This window comes from Muntiacus reevesi, chromosome 2 (genome assembly GCF_963930625.1).
Source record: "Muntiacus reevesi chromosome 2, mMunRee1.1, whole genome shotgun sequence".
In the NCBI taxonomy this organism is placed as follows: Eukaryota; Metazoa; Chordata; class Mammalia; order Artiodactyla; family Cervidae; genus Muntiacus; species Muntiacus reevesi.
In genome coordinates, this window is record NC_089250.1 from 231,483,921 (window position 1) to 231,509,338 (window position 25,418).

The following is a 25,418-nucleotide window of genomic DNA, read 5'->3' on the forward strand; positions in this document are numbered from 1 at the left end:
AAGTTGATTCAGACAGTTTTGTAAGCCAATACTGTAAACAATTTAATTTTTTAAAAAATACACACACACAAAGAGCTCACAGGTAGACAGGTCCAGTACCCCATTTCTCCACCCGCTTTGAACCCAGGAGCATGGCCCCAGATGGGGGGTCTGAGGGAGGGAAGCCTGGCACTGAGGGAGGCAGGAGGAGACCAGACTTCCCTGAGAGTGTGAACGGCCAGACTGACAGAAGGGACGGGAGGGAGCTGGGTCTCCTATGAAGCGGCCACAGAGCACCGGCTTCCCTTCTGCAGCCCGGCACCCGTCCTGCGTACATGCAAGTCCCCCCTCCCGGGCCACCGCAGGTGGAGCAGCAGGCTGTTAGGGCCTCGGGGTCTGGAAAGAAATTAATCCAGGCCCACAGTTGGGTGACCTTCGGCAAGTTACCCAACCTCTCTGAACCTGTTTCCTCGTCTGCAGAAGCAGGGTGGAAGAGCACCTACCTTAGTGGGAGAATAACACTGCTTCGTAAAGGCAGCCATGATTTTTTTAAATTAATTTTATTGGAGTACAGTTGATTTACAACGTTGGGTTAGTCTCTGCTTTATAGCAGAGTGAATCAGTTAGACATATACATACATCCACTCTTCTTTAGGTTCTTTTCCCATATAGATACTATCGACAAAACTATTAATATTATCATCTGTTTCTTGCCCTGACACCTGCAACTACTCCTGGAAAAGGAAAAAAATAAGAAGTCCCTGGGCAGCAACTGGACAAAGACAGGTTCTGACAAAGAGGCAGAACCGGAAGCACTCTGGGGTTTTCCAAACTTTGCTAAGCAGTGGGGCTCCCTGACCTTTCCATGAGAAGGCTAATGCATAACCTTAATTCATAAAAGAGGAAAGAGAGCTAGGGGCCCAGCATGCTACTTCTTAGCCTCCGTCTGGCTAGTCATCCAGGAACAGTGGGAGACTACAGATCCAATCTAAGGCCCCATTGGACAGATGGGGAAACTGAGGCACAGAGGGGGGGTGCAACCAGGACAAAGTCACACAGCAAACAGGAAACAGGGCTGGACCCGGAGCTGTCACTGCCGCAGCTCATTTAACCCTCGGAGTGCTGGCAATGCTTGAGGCCTCCAGGGCCAGACAGATAACAGACAGGGGTGAGGAGGGCTGGTCGCGACACAACAGGAAGCCATGGGAACGGTGGCCTTCCACAGCACATGTGCCCTCATGGAAAGAGGCAGAGCCAGCCGATCCCTGCTGTGTAGGAACCAGGGCCAGCGAGGCCAGATCTTTGGATTACTCTGAACAAACACTATAAATCCGGATTGTTGTACAAATGTTTCTGAATTTTAAGTATTACATTCTACTTCCCAACAAAGTTGCAACCTGAGCAGCCAATAAGCAAAATACTCTGGCCCTGGATATGGTCCTTGGATAACCAGCTTGCAACCTCCGTTCTGGTATTTCAGCACAGGTCCTGAGTATGATATTTGGCACTGAGTCGAAATGACACGAGAGGTGCTTGGAGGGTGTCTTCCCCTACAAATCCGGGTCACACCCAGGCGGCTAAAATTCTACCATTAGCTGTTCATTCCTTTGAGTCAACAGGGCTTTCCCAGGATGGTCTTCTAAAGAAGAATCCAAGTGTTTGTCTAGAGGAGGGACCTGAGCCAACATGTCAGTTCCGGAAAAACAGAAATTAATAATAATAACAACAATAAAAACAATAGCAATAATGAACTGAAACTGAGCAATAACTATCCTCAAGCCACTCTCCCCTGTACTGGGGGCCACAGCTGTCTGGAAAGGTTTCTGAGAGTGAAGAAAAGCACAGACCCATTTCAGATAAGAAGCTGCTAAGTGTGAAAGTCGCTCAGTCGTGTCCGACTCTCTGTGACCCCATGGACTGTAGCTTACCAGGCTCCTCTGTCCATGGGGTTCTCCAAGCCAGAATACTGGAGTGCGTAGCCGTTTAAGGTCCCCCCAGAATATCACCCCAAGCCGAGATCAGACACTTGGTATCTTTCCAAAAGAAAAGCATCCACCACATCTGCGGTCTCAAAATAAGTCTGGCATCTTCCAGGGACAAAACTTTCATCTGCCAAATAGCTGGGGCACGGCCGAGGTTCTGGCCACCTGACGTTCTGCGGGGAAGGGGGTGTGCATGGAGTCCTGGCAGCCGGGAGGGGAGGGCAGAGGGAGGTGGGGGAAACTTTATCTCGACACTTTTCCCTAAAATGCTGATCTTAGGTCTAGACAACAGAAAAGACGCTGCTAAAATTACTATGAAGTCTTTCCCCAAAAGGCATTTGGGTACATCTGATTTTAAAACACACTTGCAGAGGTCCACTCTCTCGGCTGGCCACTCCTAGACTTCCAGATGAGGACTCTGCAAGGTGCCTCCAAGATTATCTACTCCATAAAGAGACGAGGAGGCCGGGAGAGGATCTCCCAGGAGGCAGAGCAGAAATCGAAACATGGCTCCCCAGTAACAACCTGGGGTTTGGACCTCACAGTCACAGGGACCACCATGTGACTTAGGCTGAATGAGAAGAGCTAAGTAGAGACACGCTGGCAAGAAAGAGGGTTCTCAAGCTGAGCTGTGGCCTTCGAGGTAGGAGAATTGGAGAAAGGGTATTTCAAGAGCAAGAGAAAATAAATTTAAAAGAAGACCACCAGGCCATTCACCTATCCCAGTAGCTGTTATCTGCGCAGGAAGTTTTAATCCATCTGTCCTCTAACCCTATTAGATAAGTAAGTAGCAAAGGATGGTTATCTCCATTTTTATCAGGGTTCAGAGAGGTTAAGACACTAATCCAAGATCACACAGCTGGCAGTACCAAGCCTTCTATCCAACAACCTCTCTAACTATAGTTCACAAACCTCCCTTCTCTGTGCTCCAACACACTGGCCATTCCAATGTGCATCAAACGTGCCAGACTCTCTCGGGGATGACAAGTTGTACACTATTAGCAATACCACTAACACCCTTCCCCACGCCCAACCCACCAGCTTCACCAAGTTACTCCCAGTTCGCTCGCAGCTATACCACCCCTTTCCCTGGCAAGTGTGTGAAAGTCACCAAGTCATGCCAACTCTTTGCAACCCCGTGGACTATACAGTCCATGGAATTCTCCAGCCCAGAATACTGGAGTGGGGATCCTCCCAACCCAGGGATCGAGCCCAGGTCTCCTGCACTGCAGGCGGATTCTTTACCAACTGAGGCACCAGGGAAACCCTTCCCTGGGAATCCTTCTATCAATTTGAAATCCAATCTCCTTACCCCTTGACATTCCTTCTGCTGAGTCACATTGTAGCTTCACACCCATAGTCACCGTCCCTGTACAACAAGGCCGCATAAAAGTCACCTGGAGGCATTGTTCGAACTCAGAGTCCTGGGCTCCATGCACAGAGATTTCTGATGCAGCAGCTCTGGGATGAGGCCTGAGAGTCTGCGTTTCTAACAAGTTACCAGGAGACGCTGCTGCCGATCCTGTGCTATCCAATCCAGCAGCCACGAGCCTGCACTGGCTATTTAAAATTAAAACTAATCAAAACTAAGTAAAATTTAAAAGAGTAGTTTTTCAATCACACTGGGCACATCTCAAGTGCTCCATAACCACACAAGGCTTGTGGCTACCATATTGGACAGCACAGACCTAGAACATTCCTAGCATCACAGAAAGTTCTATAGCACACACACCAAAGAACACATACTGCTGTCAACCATAGGCTCATCTGTCTGAGGCTGTGACTACTGTCATCTCTTCCACAGGACTGTACATTCCATGAGGACTTGGCCTAATGTTAGATGAACGACGGATGGCTGGATGGATTGTTGGTGAGGACTCTGCAAAGGGCAGGAGCCACTCTGGGGGGCAGGCTCCCATTACACTTTGCCACCCTTGATTATCCTGGTGAAGCATAAACACTCTACTCCATCCCATAGCCCATGTCCCCAGATATGAGCAGCAGAAGACTGGCCCCCAGGTGCCAGATGACCATGCCTAACCAAGAGCAGAGCTGTGTCAGAAAAGAAAGTCAGCTCTTCGCGGCCCTTACTATTTTGAGTTCCTGGATGCCTAGCAAACATGCGCTGACAACCTGCCTTTAATAGCCCCAGTTCTGAGTGTCTTAAAGACATTTCTTTCCAACTAAGTAACCCAAATAAATTTAGCGACTTTTTTTTTATAAGGAGAAATAATTAAAGAACAGATGGTGTTGCTTACTTTGAAATTTTTGCTCTAAAATAGATTTTGTGTGCACCTTGGTTGGAGTTCAACTCTCCCCCCCCCCCCCCCCACTCCACCTCCGTGTGTCAGAAAAGGAGATCAGCTCACTAATTACCTGGCTGTCTTTTCCCTACAAGATCCCAATTTAAGAATCTCGTTTCATTCTAAGAAAATTAATTCAAAATGCCAAATAATTTAAAAATGTATTAAGATTCCCCTTAGACTAGAAAGCGAAAAGGAGCTTTCATTTGTCTGCTAAAAATCACCTTGGGTAGTTGAAGAGAAGTTTAGCTCTTAAGACTTGATCCTCAGAATTGAGCTTTTGGCAAAGCTATTGGTTCCATATGTCCACAAAATGTTCCATTTAAAATATATGTGCTTTTAAATTGGTCTCTGACCATTTCTCTGCCATGGTCTCTAACCACTCCACGCATTTTCCCAACCCTTGGAGCCTTGTTCTCCTCGGAAGCTAGACGCTTTTATTTGCATTGGAGGTAACCTATTTCCAACATGCCAAAACCTGTTCACTTTCAAAGCCACTTTTGGAGATTTTATAGCCTGAAATGGAATAAAATTTAAATTTAATAAAATTTGAGACCGAACCAAAAAAAAAAAAAATGAACTGGTTTAAAAGCCAGCTACCCAGACATTGAAGAAAATATTCTGAGAAAGCCCCACAGGGTGGAGGGGGAGAAAACCAGACCATCGACAGCCTGCCAAATGTCATTTGGGGCTGGTTTTAGAGGAGAACCAGAGCTGGGGATGCAATGCAATTATTTAAATCCAGAAAGAAAAATGTTTGCTCCAAAATTTGGCAGCAGCTGATTGCCTCTGATTCTTCTTGTTTTCAACTGATTCCATGCATGGGTGGGGGAAGTTTCCAGCCAAGAAGGGTGTATCTGAGAAGGGTGTCACACCTGGCCCGGAGGTGCAGCTTGCAAGCTGAAAGGTCTGGGTATTTTTTTATCTGATGAACTGAGTTTCACGCTAAAGCATGGTGGGGCAGCGGACCACATTTTTCTCTAACTCAGAGGTTGTAAGGAGAGGGGATTTTCTCCCTTCCTTTGTTTCTCTCCTCTCTGCCTTTGTCCCCGGCTGGCAGCCCCCCTCTGCCCCTGCCGCGCTCTCTCCCGCCCTCCCCCTGGCTGCCGGTGTGCGAAGCCCTCAGCTAGCTGTCACTCAGGCCCCTGTGTGGGCTCACAGGCCTCAGGGTATTACAACCCCCCACAGCCCCAGGCCCTCTGCAGCCTCAGAGGCTGTGCTCAAAGGAGGCTGCGCTCCAAAGCCAGCCGGCTGGCCACAAGTTTGCTCTGACACCCACAAAAGGTCACTGGAGGGTGTGCCAAGTGTCCCCGGATGGTTTTCTCCCTACCCCAGAGATGGTCCTACGGGGTAAACCCATCAGCATCACATCTCCCTGGCTGGCCAGCTGATAAATTAATCCCAACAAGAGCAGGAGCAGGAACTCTGTCGTTTGGGGGCCAACACCCAATACACAGGAATTGTGGGTGCATTTGGGCTGAAAGGTGACTCGTTTGCCTAAGTCTCTCCTGCAGGAATTTTTGAAGACAAGATATTTCAGGCCAAGAGACTGCTGCTGCCTCATCTTTTCTCTTGCAAAGGCAAGGACCCTTGCTAGGCCCTCCATCGGTCAGGAGGGATGAGACCCACATTGCTATCAAGCAGAGCTTTCTTAGCACCTTTCATCTCCCTGCTTCCTCTACCCCCACCCCTCAGCCCACAGCTCTCCCCTGCTCTCCTTTCTTCTCGGTTATCCATCACTCATCCTTGTCTTTCATCATTTATGTGGTCGGAGCCCTCCTCCTCCAGGAAGTCTGCCTGGGAGAATAACAGCAGGATTGCTCAGCCTGCTCAAAGCAACCTTCTGAGATAAGATACTAGTGCCACTCCCATTTAGCAGATGAGAAAACTGAGGCTCGGACTGGTGAAATGACTTGCTGGGCTAGTCAGATGCAAAGCCAGGATTTAACTGCTTTTCCAGGAATGTGAAGGGAACCTCAATCTCTCTGGATGGCCGACACTGCGGACCCTCTGCCAGCAAGGCCTTGCCCTGGGGTGTGGCCCAGAAGAGGGGATCAGCCTCACTGAGTCATCCCCACGCTCTCATCAGGCCACCCTGGTGACTAATGACTCGGCAAAGCAGAGAGGCCCTGTGGGGGGACAAGGCCTGTGATCGACCTTGAACTTAAGAGGCTCCAAGCTCAGACCAGCATTGTTAATGGGCCGGGAGTAACCTGAGCCAGCCTTGGATGAAAGCTCTGGGCACTAGGGCTGGCTGGCCCGCCGGCGGCTGGCAGCACCACCTGGATAACAGCCTCGCTTCTCCATTTCAGCGGGCCTCTGTTCAGCACAACCTTTTCTCAGACAACAAAGCAGCTCCCGTTTATCAAGCGCTGACTGAGTGCCAGCACTCTGCCAAGCACTTTACACACATTATCTTGTTTAATCTTCACTACTGTGCAGAAAAACCATGTTAATGCAGCCTTCTAGGCAAGGAAACTGAGGCCAGGAAGGACAAGGGCACACGGCTAGTGAGCCCTGAGCTGGCTGGCATCTGAAAAGGCCTCCGTTCTTAGCTGCGGTCCCATGCTCCCTCTAGAAGGAGATTACAGCTGATTTTGTTATCTTCCTTTCATTTTAATAGATTTTCACAGCACACTGCATCAAGTCAAAGGGAAACAAAGTTGCAACTTGATAAGAAAAGAAAAGGGGGAGGAAAGCAAGTTTTGGAAGGATGTTAATATCATTTCTTTGATGAAAACACATCACACACACACATGCACATGTGCACATACATACACATACACACACGATAGCCTTAATCTGCTGTTTATTTGGGATTTCATGATTGTTCAAAATCTCAAAGGTTCATTTTGGTCCTCTAGGGCATAGATCATCAGTTTCAAATTGGACAGACGGACCCAGACACAAGGGCTTCTCCAGCGGATCAGCACTAAAGAATCCACTTGTCAAAGCAGGAGACGCAGGTGATGCAGGTTCGATCCCCGGGTCGGGAAGATCCCCAGGTCGGGAAGATCCCCTGGAGGGCATGGCAACCCGCTCCAGTATTCTTGCCTGGAGAATCCCATGGACAGAGGAGCCTGGTGGGCTGCAGCTCATTGGGCCGCAAACAGACTGAAGAATGAGCACGTGTGCACGCAGCCAGACTCAAATTCCTTCCTATCATGTGTCTAAGCTACTACCCAAGAGGCTCTGAGCCCACAGCAAAGTACCGCAGGCCCCAACCCAACACTATACAGGCTCTGCACATGTTTCTAGCATTGGTCCTGGAGGTGGGAACTAGAGCTCCCCTTTCCCAGACGAGGACCCTGCACCCTCCCAGGGTTTGGGGTCCACGTCCACTGTCACTCAGCTTACAGGTGGCAGAGCCAGGTTCCCAACCAGGCCAGCCTGCTTCCAAAGCACTTCTAACCTGCTTCCAATGTCCACTCACTTCAGTCCTAAAGGACGGAGGCTGCTAGGTGGTCCCGGCAGCATCTGCAGAGATGTCCACCCAGCACTCGAGTGATGGGAGAGCATCGCTGAAGTCCTCAGCCCTGGTCAGATCTCCAGGAGGCAGGAGCACTGGGCTCAGGGAGAAAACTGCGAGGCTAACATTCCCTCCTCCAAACCCTTCTAGTCGTCTGATCTTACTTTTCCCATAGAACAGGAGGCGCTTTTCTGGGTCTCCTCCACAGAAGGAAACCTGACCCCTCGCTGTCTGTCCCCGGACCCCGTCTCTCCAGCAGACACCGAGTCGCCTAGAAAAGGACTGCTCTAGGCACCCAGTGCAGAGGCCACGAAACTCGCCAGGCAGGCACCCTCACCCACCAGCAGCTGCCCTCCTCGCTGATGGGAAAGAAACTCATGGGCGGGTTTTTAAGGCTCGAAATAAAGTTTAAATATTACGTGGAAATTACTGAACAAATCAAATCACTGTTAAGTGGATGTCATGGGCTTCCTCTAGACAATACGTTTAATGAAGATTATTGTCCTCCTGGTTATAGTTTTAGATTTGCATTTTATTATCAGAGAACCACTTATGCATTACTCCAGGATTTTCATTAGGTAAATAAATTTTTATGTGGATTTCATTATATTCCCTTGGCTGAAATCCTGATCACTTAACAGCAAGAATGCTGCTCCAACATCCTGTGTGTCAATCAGGATGTAACTGTTTCCTCTGGTTGTTGAAAGAACTTTTTTAAAAATCTGGTGTTGATGACCAGAGGAAAAGGGAGAGGGTCAGAACTCAGGGTAGAGTCTGTGTCCAAGTTCTTTCACTGAAACATACACACACACAACTAAAGAGGAATTTTCTGTTTAAAGAGATATGTATATGTATCAACAAATGTGTATGATACATATAAATTTCACATTAAACTGCTTAATACATTCTGTATATATATATATATCTCATATACAATTTTTTTTTCTGGTGTCCATGCTGTTTTTTCTGTTTCTCCAACCTGCTTTGGCCTCTCCAACATTAACTGACGCTATAGCCCTGAGACTAACAAGACTGAGGTGTAGGCCAGTCTTGGAGAAATAAAGTTGAAAGAAACAAGCTTGGGAGGAGGCAGGAAGGAAGACGGTGGGGGTAGACATTCCTGGAACCGCAGCCATCAGCAGGAAAAAAAAAATCTTTTCTAAGAAGTCTAATATGAAGCAATTAAGCTAATTGGAATCTAGATTGTACCGGGTGCCTCCGGAAACTTGAGACCAGGGGAATCTCCTTGCTGGGAAAAAAAAAAATCACACCAGGATATGAATGAATGAGGGAGTGAATGAATGAAGCAGCTACAAACTGACCCTCACATCCAAGTCTAACTCACTCAGCCCCTGAGACACAGACAGCTACAGGTATCCCTCTTCTAAGGCCCGACAGGGTTTTACAAGAATTCGCTAGTAATAAAAGCTCTGCTTATTAAAAGGGGCTGCCACATGCCAAGGACTGGGCTGAACTGATATGCATGGAGGCATCCACCTCTGACCCACCCAGCCCACAGCACCGAGAGAGAACCTTCTAAGATGCCTCTCCTGAGAGTACAGTAGAGAGGCAGACACCTCGACGTGGCCCAGAGAAGAAGGGCAGCAGGTAAGCCTGGGGGTGGGAGGGGGCGAGTCAGGCTCCTCGCCATCAGGATGCCCCGAATGCCTTCACATGGCTTTTCATGCAGATGGCCTTGTGGTGCCTGGAACCCTAACTTCTGCCCAGAATTGGGATTCAAATGTCGAGGTCCCATTATCTGAGCTCTGATTATCTGTGTGATTTGGGGAAAGTCAATAACCTCCCTGATCCTCAGTTTCTTATCAATAATAATAATGACAACAACTTCATAGAGGTTACTTCAAAATTACAAGAAAACTGACACAGACGGAAAGAAAAGATTTGTAAATGATCATGCATGTTCAGTCGCTTCAGTTGTATCCAAGTCTTTGCAACTCCATGGACTGTAGCCCGCCAGGCTCCTCTGCCCCATGGGGTTTTCCAAGCAAGAATACTGGAGAGGGTAGCCATTCCCTTCTCCAGGGGATCTTCCCAACCCAGGGATCAAACCCCAGTCTCTTGCAATGCAGGTAGATTCTTTACCGTCTGAGTTACCACTGAAGCCCTTGCAAGTCATATATCCAGGATATATGGAAAACTCAAAAATCTCGACAACAAAACAACAAACAATTTGATTCAAAAATAAGTAAAAAGCTTCAATAGATGTTTCTTCAAAGAAGACCTACCAGTGGTCAATAGTACATGAAAAGATGTTCAGCATCACTAATCGTTAGGGAAATGCACATCAAAGTTACAGTGAGACACCACCTCATACGCTAGGATAGCTTCTATCAAAAAAGGTTAGAAAAGACAACAGAAAAAAACAAGTGTCAAGGATGTGAAGAAAATAGGACTCTTGTCCCTTGTTGGTGGGAATATAAAATGGTGTAGCCACTACAGAAAACAGTAAGGCCATGCCTCAAAAAATTAAAAGTAGAATTACCATATAATTCAGCAGTTTTATTTCTGGGTATATAGTCAAAAGAACTGAAAGAAAGGTGCTAAACAGATGCACACACACCCATGGTTATAGTAGCATTGTTCACAACAGCCAAGAGATGGAAATAATCTAGTGTGTACTGACAGATGAATGGGTAAACAAAATACAGTGTACCTATTCAGTGGATGCTACATCACGGATGAACCTTGAGGACATTGTGCTAAAGACAAACACTGTACGATTCCATTTTTTTTATTTTTATTTTTTGGCCAAGCCATACAGCCTGTGGGACCCTCAACCAGGGATGGAACCCTCACCCCCTGCAGCCTTAACCACAGGACCAACAGGGCAGTCGCCAGTAGGATTCCATTTTTCTATGAGGTTCTGACATTAGTCAAATCCATACAGGCAGCGATGAAAATGGTAGTTACCAGGGGCTGGAGGAAGAGGGAAGTGGGGAGTTATTGTTTAATGTGTTGAGAACTTCAGTTTTACAAGATGAAAAATTATGGAGATGGATAGTGGAGAAGGCTGCACAACATGAACACACTTAATACCCTGAGCTGTGCACTGAAAAATGGTTTAAAGAGTAAGGTTTATGTTCTGTTTGTTTTTTCTTTGTGTGTGTGTGTGTGTTTTACCCACAGTGAAACATTGGCAAAAATAAGAGAACTGAGTGAAAACTACTTACGTCTAGCACCTAGGACCTAGTAAGGACTCAAAAAAAGTTCACTGTTACCACTGAATGTTTGTGTCTACACAAAACCATCAGCCTCCAGAGGCTTCCTTTGCAACCGTTTTTTCAGCTGTTGAAAACCACCTAAAAAACTACCTGCACTCCAATTTCAAGTTTTTTAAGGGCACAACAAAAACTCCTCAATCTTCCATCTCAAAACAGTCACCTGTGATAATAAGCAGGAGCCTGACTGAGCATTTCTCAACAACCTTCGCAAAGGCTGGGAGGGAAGAAGCTAAAGGAGTTGATAAAATGAGAAGGCACGAAAGGAGCATCCCAGACATGAAACAGTGACCCCCTGCAAAGGGATATTTGGGGGGATTTTATTTTCTTCTCTATATTTTTGTGTATTATTCACACCATCTGCGATACAGCAAGTGTAAAGTCTTTTTCATCTTATGAAGTAAAGGAAAGCAGTTCAGAAGTATCTTCTTCTGGGACTTCCCTGGAATGGTCCAATGGTTAAGACTCTGCCGTCCAATTCTGAGGGAGCAGGTTCAATGCACGGTCCGGGAACTAAGATGGCACGTATCAAGAGGTGCAGCCACAGAGTTGTTTTAAAAAGTGTCTTCTTGCATGTAATAAAAGGCTGGATTACATTTCCCTGCCCCTCAGTCAGCTGTCTGACGCCATCACCCACTTCTCCCCATCACCTGCTCAGCCCCAGGCACCTGGGCCTTCTCACCTTTCTCACACCCACTCTTCTGCACAGGGCCTTTGCACATGCTGTTCCCACTACCTGGAAGGTCTGCGCCTCCTTCATGTCTTCACTCACAGTCTCCTCCTCAGGGAGGCAGGCTTTCCTTGACTCAACCTAAGACCCCACCCAGCAAGTCGGGCTCCCAGCCCTCGCCCCTTCACTGTCTCCCTGAGCCCCGATCACTGGCACAGCACACAGTGGGTGCTTATTTACCATGTTCACTATCCCCCGCCACCACCAGCCACCAGACACGGGCTCCAGGAGGGCACAGATGCTGACATTTTATCGGCTGGCATACCCAGAGCCCTCCGGGTGGTGCCCAGCAACAATCGACTGGAGGAGTGAATGAAGGACGGAATGAATGGAGGCTGACTTTGAATCATCCCGACCCACTTATTAAAGCAGCCCCAAGACTCTCTTTTGCCCACACTTTCTTAGGAACTCCAGCACAAACTACCAAAAGAGCTTGACTCTCCTCTGATTCAGACTTTTCACTAATTCAGAGTGGCCTCCTGCCCACAGACTTTAACAAGAGCACCACGAGATGGCCCATCTCCAGGGTCCTGACCCCACATTCCAAGACCGGGGCATTTTTCTTGAAGAGCATTTATCACTCAATCAAGCCACCCACCCTGCCAACACGGCTGAACACCACTTACAAGAGGCTCGGCCATCCCTGCTTCAAATCTCACTTGTCCTCAAATATCTCCTGTTTATCTTGGGAACAGCCTACATGAATAGTCCGTTTGTTGGAAGAACATAATATTTTCCTTGGCTTTTAGGCAACAGTCTGGCAAATGAGCTTTCCCCGTGTAACTTTCTGATGGCTCTATGCGAGCAGTTAATTAGAATTATACAGACATGTTTATAGAAGTTTAAATGAAGCATAGTTCGAGTTTGTGAAAATATATATAATTACTCACACCGACACTTCCCACTGAAAAAGAAAAGGCAACATAAGCAAGATCCCTAAAAGCAACAGCAGGCGCTAGGAAAGCCTCCGCTGTCTTCAATGGCTCCACTTTGGGGGCCTTGGGGAGACCAAGCTCCGGCAGGGAATCTGCAGCCCCACCACCTAACACTTTGCTCATTAGGCTCAAACTGCAGCCAACGCATTCCCCAAAGGGTCCCCGGGGTGGGCGCCGGGCCCCAGGCAAGGCCCGCATGGACCCGCGCACACACACGCTGGGTCTCGCCTGCACACAGGAGCAAGGCTGTGATTTCTTGTACAACCAGCCATGGAGAAGAGGTCTGCAGCCACAGGAAGGTTCTTTCTCTGCCCTGCAGGAGAGACCTCAGCCTGAAGCACTGAGCGATGTCTCTGGCAGTCTGAGAACCCAAATGAGGAAGAGCTTCAGGTGCATCTAACCTGTTCCACCCACCACCTTTGGGTCAAGACCCCTGCTGTGCTCTGTGCCAACCTAGCCAGGGATGGCCCCCTTCTCTCCCCCTGCCCAGTCCTATGATGACACATCATGGGAGTGTCCCCTAGAATCCACTTCATCTGAGTCAAAGGTCAACCTCACTATTTGGGTCAAAAAATTCCTCAAAAGTATTCAGATTCCTTGTCTTTAAACTTCAAAGAACTACAGCCAACCTTCTCCACCTTTGTCTTCTCTAAAATAATGAGCTGTCTCCCATGCCAGCCTTACAATTTAGCATCAGCAAGACTGATAACTGAATGGCTTTGCCAGGAATGGGATGGACTCAATAAGCCCCCGCAAAGGGGCCAGCTCCTCAGCTTCACGGGTGAGGGAGCTCCCAGCCACAAAAAATAACCTCCTTTGCCTCCTTGGGGCAAAGCCATGAGTCCTCAGGACACATGTGGGCAAGGGTCAGATCCAGACATCCAGACATGCATCCATGCTGCCCATTGGCTTCAGCCACTGGGCCAAGCATCTATACAGGTTGACACCAGCAACCTGGCCACTGTAAAGACAAAATGGTCCACAGTCTCATGGAGATATTTTGTCTCTCCTCTTCCTCAAAGAGCCAAGAACACAGGAAGGAATCTAGAGTCCAAGGGAGAGGAAGACAGAAACAGATGAGGCAGAGGAAAGAGACGGGGTATTCGGGTGGGTCCTCCATTCAATGCATATTTACTAAACACCTGCTCCATGCCAGGCTCTTGCTGAATCCCTCCTCCTCCCCACTGGTCCTTCTCCTGAAGCCTAGGGACATAGAGTGGACAAGTCAAACTCCCTGTCCCAGATAGAGCTGAGAGTCCAGTGCAAAAGGAAGACTGTAAACAAGTAAACACAAAAATAAATTCCTCTTGAGACTAACACGACAATTTTTAAAAAATAGAGATCAAGAGTAGTGGACTCAGTTTGGGAGAAAAGTAGTCAGGAAAGGGGCACTGCACGGAGTCCAGAAGGAGGAGAAAGAACCAATCAGACAAGAAAGAGGGGCGAGTGATTCCATCAGAGGGAAAGACAGACAAAGGAATGATGCAGTCCTAGAACAGGAAGTGGGGAAAGAGGGACTAGGAAGATTAGGATATGGGAGAGGGCCAGAATGAGATGAGGCAGGTATTCCAGAACCTTGCATGGGAAGAGACACAGGCATTGGCACAGGCCTCCTGGAGACTGCTTGTCCCCAAACAGCACTGGGTACCTCCCCACATCCATTTCTTTCCTGTTGACTCAAATGAGTTGCTATCTCCAGAAACCACTAAATCTAAGGAAATCTGAGACTCTCATGAGCCCCAGGAGTGATACTCTATACCCTAGCCTGTGTGGGGTCTAGGATCTGCAAGGGAGGCTGTTCTTACCAATGAGACACAAGGGAGGGACCAGAGGGCCACTTAGGAAAAGTATCCTTCCTCTAACGACAGACCTGTGTAAGGGAGCTTCTCTCTTCTGGTTTTGGGACATTGATGAGTGAGGGTGTGATGTCTGGCACCAATGCAGCCATTTCTTCACCATGAGGAGACATCTGTGGGCAAGAGCCAATACATTAAGCAGGACAGAACATAAAGACAGAGGCACCTGAGTTACTGCTGACAGTGTTCAATGCCTCTCTAAGCACTCTGAAGGCACACTCCCTCCAGACTTCGGGTCGTATAAGATACTATATCCTCTTTATGCTTGAGCTGTTTTCAACCTGGATTTCATCCCAACTGACAGGATTCCTCTTCAGCCAGCCAGTTCTATCAAAACAGAATGTCTGGCTTAGCTGTTTGCTCCTTCTCTTTCCAGAAGACCCTACAGGTTTCTCCATGCTACTCCCTGCCTCAAACAGTTAGAGGTACAAGCCTCTCCAAAGGAAATTTACAACCTCAGGATCTTGGGGGAAAATTCTGTTCAGAGCAGTGAAATGATCAAAAATAGAAAAGTAAAGAAAGCATCATGCTTAATGACACCATCTAAGAATAGTTTAAAAAAAAGAAAAACCTCACCATGCCTGAGTCCATATTCCTGCTCTAATCAGGAGAGGCTGTGTGTGTGCGTGCTCAGTCATGTCTGACTCTTCGCGACCTCATGGACTGTAGCCCGTCAGGCTTCTCTTCCCATGGGATTTTTCAAGCAAGAATACTGGAGTGGGTTGCCATTTCCTCCTCCAGGGGATCTTCCTGCACAGGAACTGAACCCGTGTTTCCACGGTCTCCTACACTGGCAAGGCGGATTCTTTACCACTGAGCCACTTGGGAAGTCTCAGTAGATGTAACAATAAGATCTTAGGTCATTTTATCCTTGTAATACTCCTAGGAGGTGGGGACATTTTCCTTATTTTATAGTTGGAGAAACTATATATATATATATACACCCTATATATGTATGTATATCTACTATCTACATATATACATATTACTATATATGTATAATCTATCTACATATATATGTCAGAAAAGGCAATGGCACCCCACTCCAGTACTCTTGCCTGGAAAATCCCATGGACAGAGGAGCCTGGTAGGCTGCAGTCCATGGGGTCGCTAAGAGTCGGACACGACTGAGGGACTTCACTTTCACTTCTCACTTTCATGCATTGGAGAAGGAAACGGCAACCCACTCCAGTGTTCTTGCTTGGAGAATCCCAGGGACGGGGGAGCCTGATGGGCTTCCGTCTATGGGGTCGCACAGAGTCAGACACGACTGAAGCAACTTAGCAGCAGCAGATATATACATATTACTGTATATGTGTATATATATATCTAGATACATAGATAGGTAGATAGATATTAGGAGGGTGGGCTCTAGAGCCAGAAGGCGTGGGTTCAAATCTCAGCTCCTCCATTCACCAGCTGTGTAACCTTGGGCCTCAGAGCCTGTTTTCTCATCTATAAAATGGAGATAACATAACTACCACTTAGAGCTGTTGTGAGGATAACATGAGACACTATACAAAGGATACCAGACCCAGAGTATAGTTTTCAACCAGGGCTGTCATGATGAAGGCCTGGAGGTACACTGGGATTTACAGGAGCTACTTTCTAAGTGGTGCTCAAGAAACCCAGGCTAAGGGACAGAGTTCTGCAGAATGAAGAAGTTGTTGGCATTAATCTGTTTCACCCACTTTCTTTGTTACTTCTGACTTTTCCTCCTAAAATGTGACAGGGGCTTCCAAATAGGCTACCAAATAGCTGAGGGCCCTTCTGGGTCATCTGGGGGGTGGGGGGCAGGCACTATTCCTTAGCTCTAAAGCCAAATCCAGCCCAGATCCTTTGTCAAACTATCTGCAACTGTCCAGGTATAATTCTGGGCCCACCCAACACGAGTAGATTGAAAATGTATTAGAATCAGCTAAGAAGTTATTCAGTCCAAGCCTGCTGACCAAGCCGGGCGATGCTGCTTGAGTCTAAAAAACAGCGTGAGATGATGAAACGCCTGTCTTCTGGGGGCAGTAGGCTCTAAAGGGAGCTGCTGAAGAGGAGGCCAGGAATGTTCTGAGCAAAGGCAAGCTCCTGGGAATAAGGGTGTGACCTCCCAAAGTGGCTCCTTTTCCAGATCCCTGCCCCTGGCCAATATGGACATCAGGAGGCCTGGAACCCAGAGCCCCTGGGGCAGAGCCAGGGGGCCCAGGGGAAGCTCCTCAAATAGGCCGAGACTGAGCAGACATCTCATAACAGATCAGCAGGGGCCTACAGAGCGTTTCAGTGAAACACAGGAGCCTCAAGCTTGCAGGACCCTGGGAGGGCAGACCCACTGGAATCAGGATCCCTAATCCCCCAGGGCCAGCAGGCACATAAAGGTGTGACGTGAGCAGAGGGGCTGTGATGAATATACCCCACCTGTTGGAGCAGCCTTCCCGCCCCCACCACCAGGACTGTCACCAGGCAGGACAGCGGGCCTAGCGGTCTCAGGTCCACCCGGCTATTATGAGAGAGAGGCAAAGAAATCTGAATGAATGCTTCTGTGAAATCTCCACATTTTTCAATGTTGGTTTATTTCTTTCAGACACAGCACAACCCAATCAAAACATATCTGTGGGCAACACTGGGCCTCAGGCCACCAGTTTGCAACCTTAATCAAAAAGGCAGAAAGAATATAACATTAAAGGAGCAGATACTGGAGTCTGAACATTTCCTTGTGCTCAACTCGGCCCCTCTCCTGAATGCGCTCCACAAGTTTCACCCACCAGGCAATGCCCACAGCCCTGGAAACACCTCTCCAGCAAGAAAATCCTCTTCCTGAAGCCTGGGTTTTCTCCCCGAACCGGATGGATGGATTTCCATGTGGGAAGAAAAGGCCTGTGCATGCACCCGGCTCCAGACCCCAGTATTTATACAGTTTCATAAACTGCAAGTGATTATTTTGTTTCATAAGAACAATCACTATGCAAATGAAACCTCCAGCTAATACAAACAAGGCTGTTAAATTCACTTGCCAATGTTTATGAAAAGAGACTCAGTGCAGCCCTGACCAAGCTCGCTGAGAAAATGTTTAATCACAAGATACATTTAAGTGAGGAAATTAGGCAAATAAGAACAGATATCCTGACTTTGCTCCCAGAGCGCCCCCCACCACCACCACCCACCCCCTCCTCTATTTAGCAAGACAATGAAATGAAAAGATTCCCAGATGTCAAGACTCAAGGAGGGAAAGGCAAAAAATGCAGAGATTAGAGAAGCACGGGTCCCAACTTTGAACAGCACCCCGCAGGGTCTGCCACCCTATTTTTTCACATTTGTGTTTTTCAGCGGGGCTGTGGGAAAGGAGGGGGGGGAGGGTGCAGGGGGATCCGCAGGGCCAGGCCGGTGGTCAAGCAGAGCGGGCATGCGGAAATTCCCGCTGGCTCACGGCTCCTACAGTTGGCAGCGCTGGAGGCCAGCACACATCCTGTGCGGGGAGCAATCCCATATGGGGCCAGGCCCCTGGACCACAGAACAACGACTCAGGATGGACTGAGATCCCAGCTGGCGGGCATCCTGGGGCCTCGGCTTCCCACAGCCTGCTGCGGGGCAGGGGGCAGGCCTGGGGACCCAGGCAACACCGGAGCAGGATGGAATGATGCGGCGGGGCTCGGGCAGGACCCCTGGAGGAGGATCTCAAGTCCTTAGACTGTCATGCAAGAGTCCCAGGAAGAGTTAACAGCCCTAGTACCAGCACGGATTCTAAAATGTCAGGGCAATGAAAACCCATCTCATCAGGCTTACCTGGCTCTGACCCCTGTGGTTCCACCATGGACAGCCTGTGTGACTTTAAGCAAGTTACTTTCCCTTTCTGTGTTACAGTGGCCTTATCTCTAAAACAGAGTGTAGGAAAACATGCCCCATGATATCATTGTGACAACACTGTGTGCGTTCGTTCGCTTCAGTCGTGTCTGACTCCTTGCGACCCCGCCAGGCTCTTCTGTCGTGGGATTTTCCAGGCAAGAAGACTGGAGTGGGTTGCCATGCCCTTCTGAAATCATAAACATAAAATGCTTAGCCGGGTCCTTGGAGCATAGTAAATGCTCAATAAAGGCTAGCTATCTGGTCCAAATCCTTTGTCCCATAGAGGAGGCCCAGAGAAGGTTGGTGGCTTTCCCTAACTCACACAGATCAACAGCAGACAGGGAACTTGACCCCCAGCTCCAGTCTCTCCAGCAGAGATTTTAGAAGAATGAGGAGGCTAGGGCCTGGCGCTGCCCCAGGGCCCCTCTGGGAAGTGCGCTCAGCAAGGAGGCGGTGGTAGGAGGGACCTCTGGAGCAACAGCTCCCTGGGGTTGGGGGAAACCAGAGCCTGCCCTGGCAGGGCCTCCCAGGGGCCTGGGGCAGGGGCAGCTGTCCAGAACTGTCTGTCCAGGGAGGGGGCAGGGAGCTGCCACTCGGAGCACGCCGTGTGCCAGTCCCTGGGGCCGGGCCGGCTCAGCCTGCTGGCTCCATCCAGAACCCGCCCCAAGGGACGCAGGGGGAGGCAGCCAGGATCAGAGCCGCCGGCTGCGTGCTCCCCTCCCCCAGCAACAGGGGACTAAAGTGGGTCAAGGAGGAAGGAGGGGGCCCAGGAGGCCTGGGGGAGGGCCCGAGGAGCTCAGAAGGCACCCAGAGGGAGGCGACCAGGGGAGGATGCCTGGAAAAGCAAAACCATGCGTGTGGTGGGCCTCGGGGGGCGGGCAGGGCAGAGCTGCCAAGGGCTTGGGGTTTCTCAAAATCACCTGGGAATGAACTCCAAGGGGCCTTAGCCCAGGTTCCTACCCACCCCCCCCCCGGGGTCCGTCCTTTGCTCCCTCCCCTTGGTTTCAAGGGCTCCATTTTCCCCCTAGCCCCCCAGCCTTTGCCAGAGCCCCACCCCTCACCGGCCCCCCAGACCAGGGGCCTGTGAGGAGTCCTCTCCATCAGCTCTGGCCTCCTGGCTCAGACCCAAAGGTGGGCCCAGCTTGGCCTAGCAGTCCAGCCAGGAGGGGCAGCCTGGGGAGAAGCAATCCAGCAGAGCCCATCCCTAGCCACCCAGCAGGTCTGTGCCGTCAATAGATCAAGTCAGGCCCCGGTCACCAGGGAGAACAGTGAGAGTGGGCCCCACCACCCGCCCCCTAGGGTGTCCTTGGGGAGCCTGGTGCAGAATGAAAGGGAGGGAGGCAGGAAATGCCAGGCAGGGCTGGTCCCAGCTTGGAGGGGAGGCCGGGCTTCGGGTCTCTCCGACGTAGGGGTTGGGGGCCACAGCCCAACCCTGGGAGGCACGGGCTCTAGTCGGCCTCCACCCCAGGCTGGCCCCAGCCCAATCATAGGCTTCTCTCCCGGCTCCTCCACCCTGCGTGGCCTTAAAAAAAAAAAAAGGAAACAACCACCCAGGCAACTTGATATGGCCCAGAAACCTCCAGGGTCCCTGGGTTCCAGGAAGCCTGCGCAGGAGGGGGTGGAGGGCAGGGAATGCAGAGGGTCGGTGCCCAGAGAGAGGGACTTCAGAAGGGAGGGCAAGCCTGCTTGCTCCTGGGCCTCTTGGCTACGATGGGTGTCCACTGAAGGGCTGCCTGGAAACCCAGCCCTAGAGGGGCTCCTGCCCCGGGTTCAAACCCAGGCTCTGGGGAAAATGTTGGTGGGGAGGAAGATGCAGGCTCACCGGCCATGTCCTGGGCTTACGGGGCAGTTTGCTTGGAACCAGAGAGAGGTCCAGAGGACAGGGCCCTTTAAATCTTTGAGTTCCCTCGACAAGGCCATCCATGCCAAACCACCACATCCCAGATTTCTGGGCTGGGCCAGCTGGACTCTTGGGGCCTGGGGATGGGTGGGGGACAGCAGAAGGAAGGACTCCCCACCCTGAATGCAGCAAGTAAGCACCTCCCACCCGACAGAACAGAGGGTCAGCCTGGCTGTGCAGTTCCGACGAAACCAAGAAGCAGGTACAGCCCTGTCCACCAGCCAGCCACCCCGAATGTTCCCAGGGGCTGGCCCCATCCTCCCGCCCCAGCCTGTGCAAGCTGCTTCTCCCAGGGCTGGACTTGAGGAATAGGCCCAGGCAGGCAGGAGTGGGGGAGGAGAGTGGGGGAGTGTGGACTTGGCCACCAGCTGGGTGTTACCAGCCTCAGAGTTCATCACTGCTTATGGGTCTGTCTCCCAGTCCGGCTCCTGGGGGAGAGTACGGAAGGAAGGTGGCTCCCTAGTGACGAGGTCAGGCAGCCTGGCTGTGACACATGATCTCAAACCTCAGGCTGACCCACCATGCGTCCTCAACTGCAGGACGGCAAGTGTAATGGGACCAGGCTCATAGGGCTGTTGAGGGTATTCATGAAAAAACATGTATAAAGCGCTCAGCAAGCACCAAGCCTCAGTAAACATTATCCCCTCCTGCCAGACCTCTGTCCATAGAACAGAGCACACTTGGAACTCTCCTAACAAAAGTCAGACAAGGTAAAATGCACACAGAGGTCTGAGGCCAGGTCCAGCCTTACACCAAGCTCAGACCCGAACATACAGCAGGCCTTGCGCTCCCAGAGCAAGCCAGAACAAAAGATATTTTGAGGCAGTGGAGATACAAAATTCAGAAAAAAGCCCATTCAGTTATCCAATTCAGACTGAACTGTGGATGCAGTAGGTGCATGAAGGCAGCTATCTTCTACTGGCCGGACTGGAGGCCAGAAGGATGGGGACAGCTCAGGGACTTGGGTGCCAGTGACGGAGCATCAGTACCTACCTCCACCTCCAGCCCCTGCAGAGGACATGGGCCTTAATACTAGAGATAGGGTCTGGGGGTAAGGATCCCCGTCTGTGGGACACGGGGACCTTGGAAATGAGTAGCCTAATAACTGGACATCATCTCTGCCACATAAGTGCAGTGTGAGCCAAGGCCAGGTCACGGGCTTCCCTGGATCACCCTTCCTCATCTGGCCAATCAGGAGGCACCCCTCCAAGCTCCTCCCTGGGTACTAGGAGGTGCCCCTGTGAACCTCGAGAGCCACTCTGTGCTCAGAGGTTGCGCATACCTCCAGGGATTTCGAGCTCAGGGTGAGGGGCCTACCAGGGGACTCCCCAGAAAGGGCCTACAGGCCACCCCACCTGCACGAGAGTAACTGCTCACTCTTTATTGTCAGTCTCACTACCCCGCCTCCAACTAAACTGCAAGCTCCCTGAAGGCAGAGACCCAGCCCTTTTCACTTGGCACTGAGCACCCAAAATTAAGATCTAGCTCAGAGTCAGAAACACACACCCAGGCAATGAATGAAGTCAGAAAGTATCCACTCAGTAATTGAATGAGTGAATAAAACCTGGAATCAGTATATCTGTTTGTAAATCTTGTGTCTGTAATTTCTTGAACATACATAAGTAAACTCAGAATTGCACTCCCACACCCGTAATCCCCACACATGCGCCTGGGGCGCCAGGCAGGGACAAAGCTCTGCGCTGGGGTCGGGGGCCTGTGTGCAAATCCTGTGTGCAAATCCCAGCTGTGAGACACGGAGCAATTAGTTTTGCCACCGTGTGCCTCAGTTTCCTCCTCTGTGAAAGGGGGATAATCACAGTACCTACCTCACGGGGCTGCTCTGAAGTTAAAAGTGATGTGCTCAAAAACAGTCGAGGACATTTATTTATTTATTGTACGTATACATCCAAGGACTGGCCCTACAGCGAGCGACTGCCCACTCCCGGCCCCGCCCCAAAGCCGCGAGCCAATCAGCGCTCCAGTCGGTACCGGTGCCCCCGCCTCCCAACCCTCCAAGGCGCACATCTGGCCAGCGGGGGCCGCAGCCCACCCACCCGCGGCACCCGGCTGTGGGCTAGACGCCGCCGCCTGCTGCCCGCCCCCCGCTCTGGGCCGGGGACTCAGGAGTCCTGGGGGCGCCAGCTGGGCCTGGCCAGCCCCAGACTCCGAGGGGCGGGCGGCGGGGGCGGCCCGCGGTGCGGAACAAGCCTCGGCCCCACCCGGGCAGCGCGAGCGAGCGCCGCAGCCCGCGCCTTCCCAGCCAGCCCCCCGCCGCGGCCGCTTTGTGGCCAAACCTGGGCCTGAGTTATTGCGCCGCAGCCATGGAGCCCTCCCGGGCGGGGGGCGGCCCGACGCGTTCCCAGGACGGCCGCCTCAAAGGGGTCCCTGGGCCGCCCCGCGGGGCGGGCAGACGAGGGCCCGGGAAGGGGCCGCGTTCCCAAGCGCCCGGCCGGCTGGCGAGGCTCGCTGGGCTGGACGGCCCCGAGGTCCCTCCCTCATTCCCCCTCCCCATCTGTTCTCCTGCCTTCGGCCCCCCTCCCCCCCATCCCCGGATCTCCTGGCCTTCCCCCACTGACCCGACCTCTTCCTCCTTCCCTACTCTCCATTTCCAATTTCCCTTCCAATTCCAGGGACCCAAATCACACCGGGCAGCTCTGCAGACACACGCCAGGAGGGTGTTTGAGGCCCCCAGATCCCACTTCCCTTCCTAGAAGTGTCTGCCCTCCCCACCCCACCGGCCTGGAGTCACAACCCTGGCTTGGAAAAGGGTTGGGCCTCTGAGGCGATGGGCTGTGGGAGCCTCCTGGCCTCATTTTCCCATCTGTCAGATAGGGATGGGAATGTGGGTACCGTGCCAGGCCCCGGGGACCCGGCCGTGACCGGGACAGGCAGAGGCTCTGCCAGGTGATGCTTGCAGCCAGCCAGCCAGCAGGGTGCAGGACCCTCCGAGCCCTCCGTGGTGACCTGGGCAGGGTTACACTGAGATAGGACTCCGTGGTCCAGAAGCTCCTAGGGGGAGATAGGGAGGCAGAAGCCGCCCTTGCTCAGAAACAGCCCCATCAGACTGACTCACCACTCGGAGAAGCATCTCTCTGAGGTCTGACTGTGCCATAGAAACCACAGAGGGCTGGGCCAGTGGGGTGCCCTGCCAGCTGAAGAGGCCGAGGCCCAGGCAAGGACCACCCCCCGACACACATCCCTCAGCCCTTCCAAAGCACCAGCTGCAAGGCCTCCAGCCCGCCGTCCCCCTCTATCACCCTGGGCTCAAGTGTCACCTCCCAGATGGCCCTGTCTGGACAGCCTTCCTCACCACTCCCTGCCTATCCCAGGACCCGCTCTGTTTCCCAGAAATGGTTATTGACTCATGCACTTGTAGGTGGCCTCTCGCCCCACTAGAATAAACATCTGTCTGTTCGCTGTTGTGGCCTCAAACACCTCAAAGAGTGCTGGGGCATGGTAGGTGCTCAATAAACATGTGTTAGGTGAATAAATAAACGAATGAATGAGCAAACTAGTAATGACGGCAGACCTTCGAAGCCTAGAAACCCAAACTATACCCAGGTCAGAAGATCCCATGACAAGTGGTAAGTTTGAAAGTCAGAAACTATTAACAGGTCTGAGAGAATCCCACGTTAGTATTTTAAAACTCTGAGAAGCCCTGAAAGGGTTTAAAACGGGTAACTCTGTTTAACGCAGTGGTTGCCAAATGTGTTTGGCCACAGAAAATAGTTTTTATTCTTTTGGTGGAACATCAACAAAATCCTGGAATACATTTTGGGAAACAAGAATATAAACTCATTTCTCACACTTACAACCAGGATTTTACAGATGTCAACTGAATCTTAGCAAGGAGAAAGAACTTGCCTCTTTTTTTTTTAGCAAAGTCAAGTCTGGCACAGTGCGTGGCATATAATAGGTGCTCCAAAAGTATTCCAGTGAATGGATATAAACTAAATTCATGAGCAAAGTCTGTCATCAATATACATTTTCTCTATGCCTGTGCTGATGGTCTGAACCATGCAAGCAGTAACAAGAATCTCTTCACCGTGGAGGCTGGGGCTCACACACGCACATACATGCACATGCACACACACGTGCATACATGCACACACATGCGCAGACTTAACATGTGTGTGTACACACACAAAAACATATACCCACAGGCACACATACACACACATGCACACTCATTCTGGGGCATATGCCAGCCCACACGGTCCCCTTCCACGTGCCTGGCCAGTGCACCCCTTTAGAAAGGCAGCTGTCCTTGGTGAGGTGGGGTGAATGAGGCATACAGAAACCTCATTCACAACCTGTTGGCACCTCCAGGGGACAGATTAAAAGCTTGGTGTTTCCCGCACATGTTCTCTGGCGCTGCATTCAAAGCACACAGGTACTGGTGAGAGAGAGAATAGGTAAGTTAGGCCGCTCCAGAGTGTGAGTCCAAGCGCAACCCTCCGGATGGCCATTTCAGTTTTACAGAGCTCCTTCTCACACCTCTCCTGGGAGGGGAGCCCCCATTTCATAGAAAGTGAAGCTGAGGCTCACATGGTGAAGAAGTGAGTGGGATAAGAAGTGGGAGCCCAGGCCCGCCAGCTCAGAATCCCCCCACACTCCCCACAGCTTGGAGCTCCAGGTTGTTCCCAAGAAAGACCCTGGCCTGGGTCAGGGATAGCAGCAAGATCTCCCCAGCTCATCCTCGCCCTGCCCCTGGGCACAATTCTGCCACAAGGTCATTGTATGACCCTGGACATCTGATTCGCCCTCTCTGGGAAAGTCTGACCATTCACATGACAAGGGAGTTCAGCTGATGCTTCTCTAAATCTGTTATGTCTTGTGATTAAAAAAAAAAATAGCCTAAGGTCCCCAACTGAGTGGTGAGAAGTGAGTGTTGAGATGAGATACTGCCTGAAAAGTAGACAGCCCAGTGCCTGCATACAAGGGCAGCTCACGAAACGGTAGCTGCTCTGGGTGTTGTAATTCTATCTTTCTGGGCCCAAGCAAACATTATCCCCTCTTCCAGGTCCTGCCTCATTCCTCCTGTCAAAGGAACTCCTCCAACCTCTCTTGGCCTTCAACCTGCACCTCTATCTTGGGCTGCCCTGTCGGGTCCTGTGGTTAGGGCTCTATGTCCACTCCAGACTGTGGGCTCCCTGACAGCATGGCCTCCATCTGGTTCATCTCTACATCCTCC

The 25,418-nt window shown here is 50.9% G+C and overlaps 1 protein-coding gene across 2 annotated transcripts in view; it reads right to left on the bottom strand.

The window, feature by feature from the left end:
• ZNF423 (zinc finger protein 423) overlaps positions 1–25,418 on the bottom strand; it is a 343,906-nt gene that overhangs the window by 304,387 nt on the left and 14,101 nt on the right. The window contains exon 1 of one of the 2 annotated variants that reach the window (XM_065925284.1): positions 23,298–23,444. The exons of the other annotated variant lie outside the window; for it this stretch is intronic. Within the exon in view, the coding sequence (XP_065781356.1) occupies positions 23,298–23,421 (124 nt within the window). The 5' untranslated portion in view covers positions 23,422–23,444. Of the gene's footprint in view, positions 1–23,297; positions 23,445–25,418 lie in introns of those variants that run through there. 2 annotated transcript variants of the gene reach the window in all.